Raw genomic sequence first — 2,938 nt, 5'->3', positions numbered from 1 at the left:
GGCATATGAAGGCCAGAAAAACCTAAACTTTTTTTTTTTAAATTAATGTATTTATTTTTGTGTCGTTAAAGCCAGTGCCTTATATTTATTTTACTCAGTGGTTTACACTATGTTACACTGTTCAAAAATTGTTGCAACAAACTGCACATTTAATTAAAGGTTTACTGAACTATGATCTTAATTGTCTTTATTTTTAGTTAGTATATACCTGAAATCTCATGATGGTTATATACAATATTAGCAGGTGCATTCTCGTGCGATAAGCAGTATGTTCTATATTCAGTTAACGTATGATCCGATTAGTCGATTAATCGAAAAAATAATCGATGACTAATCGATTATTAAAATAATCGTTTGTGGCAGCCCTAATTCCAAGCTGAATTGTGTTTGTGTCACAAAGAGTGAGAGAAAAGCCCTCTGCTGTCTGTCATTTAGAAGAAACTTTTCTGTTGTCGTCTGTGTGTCTGCTGCTTGAGCACCACTCWGAGCTGAGAGACCACCTGTACCTGTCCACCACTCTGCTCCACGTCACAGCTCAGCATCAACACTCTGACTGTATTCACAGGAGACACCTGGACCTGGACCAGAACCCAGCTGTGTGTCCTTTAGGAGGGAGCGCTCAGAGGCTCAGCAGTAAACATGGAGCAGCAGAGCTCCCAGGTTCCCAGCTCCCAGTCCTCCCAGCAGCAGCATCACACCCAGCTGGACTCCGTGTTTCTGGTGCGTACGTGTCCAGCAGGGACCAGGAGACACAGCAGCTAGCTTAGCTTAGTTTYTCTCCATCATGTGTTTGTCTCATTCACAGCTGCTGGAGGASAYCATMGTCTCTTTTGTGAAGAAGGAGCTGAAGAAGATCCAGAAGCTTCTTAGTTCAAATCCTTCTCTAAGCTTCGAGAGTCAAATGGCAGATGAAGAGGCTTTAGATGGTGATGAAGATGAGAAGAGGAGCAGCAGAGAAGCCTTTCTGATGATCACGCTACATTTCCTGAGGAAGATGAAGCAGGAGGAGCTGGCTGAGCGTCTGCAGAGCAGTAAGACGAAAACATTTTCCTGACTTATTTACAGATGGAGAAAGAATTCTTTCATCACTGCTGAGTTTTAATGTTTGCTACTGGAAAAAAGAAATGAACTTTTGGTTTTTCTAACTTTGACTTTTGGGCCATATTTAGTTGAAGTCAACAAAGTCTCTAAGTTGAAATGAATCAGATCAGAGCTTCTCCACTGAACATGTTGCTCCACCACCACAGATTTCTGTCATCTTTAAAAATGAAGAAAATACAAAACCAAACTTTATTTTCTGCTGTGGTCTTATTAAATCTGTCTAATCTACTGATCCTTGATTAAACTTCTGCTTACAACAAATCAAATGAAGCAGAGCCACAGTTTGATTGAATCAGAGCAGAGCAGGCAGGTCTTTCTCATGGATTTTGAGGTCAGAAGAGTCGGAGTGAAAGCACCGATCATCATTCAACAGCTCCTGTCCTAAGTGAGCAGCCCTTGTCTCTTCCACACTTTGCCCCCAAGCTACCCGGGACTCTGCTATTTAAAACCAGTGGGCCTCACACAAGAACCGTTCGTACGAACAGATTTGTTCTTAAGTTGTGCGTACAGTTGATTTACGAAAATTTGTGGCATTCACCAATTTTTTTATATTCTACGATTTTCTTCAGATACGAACAAAATTCACGAGTGGTCCAGACCTGTGGTATACAGTGGGGAGAACAAGTATTTGATACACTGTTGATTTTTCAGGTTTTCCCACTTGCAAAGCTTGTAGATGACTGTAATTTTTATCATAGGTACTCTTCAACTGTGAGTGATGGAATCTAAAACAAAAATCCAGAAAAATACAATGTATGATTTTTAAATAATTAATTTCCATTTTGTGTATATAAATTACACATCAACTTATATTACACAATGCTAATCTGCAGCTATAGTGTTATGTTAGCTTGCTAGCTATTTATAACCTATAGAAAGAGTGCAACATAATTTACATGTAGCATTATGACAAAATACATAATTTGAGGAGCACTTAGATAGATATGGGCAAGACATGATAATTAAAATATATTGTTGATGATTCGTTCTTACCTGTGACTGCAGCATAGTTTCACTCAGCTCTGTTCATCTGTGGCTCGCCCCACACTCATCCCCACACTCGCCAAACACTCATGTTTACAAGCATGCGCTCTCCAAACTCAGAGCTGGGCCGTGTGGGAGGAGCTTAGGAAGGTGGGCTGAAGCTTAACAGAGCAGGGGGGAGGGACTTGAATGTTGTGTCTTTACAAATATTTTCTAAGTCCAGGGTTTTCCAGAAACTACAAACAGCAGCTTTAATTTACTATAACATTATGGTCACCCAACACACTTAACAACAGCCTATATGTTGTCATAAAGTTCAGTAAACCGATGATATGAAGCTGCTGAACACAGAGTTTCTGGGATCAGCTGACCTGCATCCAGAACATGATTTGCATAACGGTGGGTTGAACAGCAGGGCAGGTCCTGAAAAGAAACAGTAAATAAATGGAGAAGCTAAACAACACAGTTAAATCTCTTACAACAAAACCATTTTTGAAGCGAACACAGCAGGATAAACTTAAAAGTACCGTATTTTTTGGACTATAAGCTGCACCGGACTATAAGCCGCACCCCCAACATAAAAAAAACAGTGCACCCAAATTTGCCGTCAAAAAAGTGAATTCAGCATCAAAACATAAAAAGCAAACCTTTAGGAATTAAAGTTCGGAGGAATACGGTTCATTTAACTGACCTTATTTTGGTAGTTTTCTTTAACAGTTTCTGGTCCAACAAAACGTCTCATTCATCTGCCTCCGGCGCACTGAAACCATCGAAGTCCTCCTCTTCCATGATGTGGGCCCGCATACTGTCCAATATCGTGTCTGTTGAAGATCCGTCGTGTCGTGTCTGCTAC

General features: G+C 40.5%; 1 protein-coding gene across 1 annotated transcript in view; it reads left to right on the top strand.

The window, feature by feature from the left end:
• Positions 1–16: 16 nt before the first annotated feature.
• Positions 17–2,938, top strand: part of LOC106511327 (uncharacterized) — a gene marked incomplete at its 3' end in the record, with an annotated part of 5,469 nt that continues 2,547 nt past the window's right edge. Inside the window, 2 exon segments of the mRNA XM_014000081.1 lie at positions 17–720; positions 806–1,031. Coding sequence (XP_013855535.1) covers positions 640–720; positions 806–1,031 — 307 coding nt within the window.

This window comes from Austrofundulus limnaeus, unplaced genomic scaffold (genome assembly GCF_001266775.1).
Source record: "Austrofundulus limnaeus strain Quisiro unplaced genomic scaffold, Austrofundulus_limnaeus-1.0 Scaffold2681, whole genome shotgun sequence".
Taxonomy (NCBI): domain Eukaryota; kingdom Metazoa; phylum Chordata; class Actinopteri; order Cyprinodontiformes; family Rivulidae; genus Austrofundulus; species Austrofundulus limnaeus.
The sequence above is the reverse complement of the archived record's forward strand: the minus strand, read 5'-3'. Positions and strand labels throughout refer to the sequence as shown.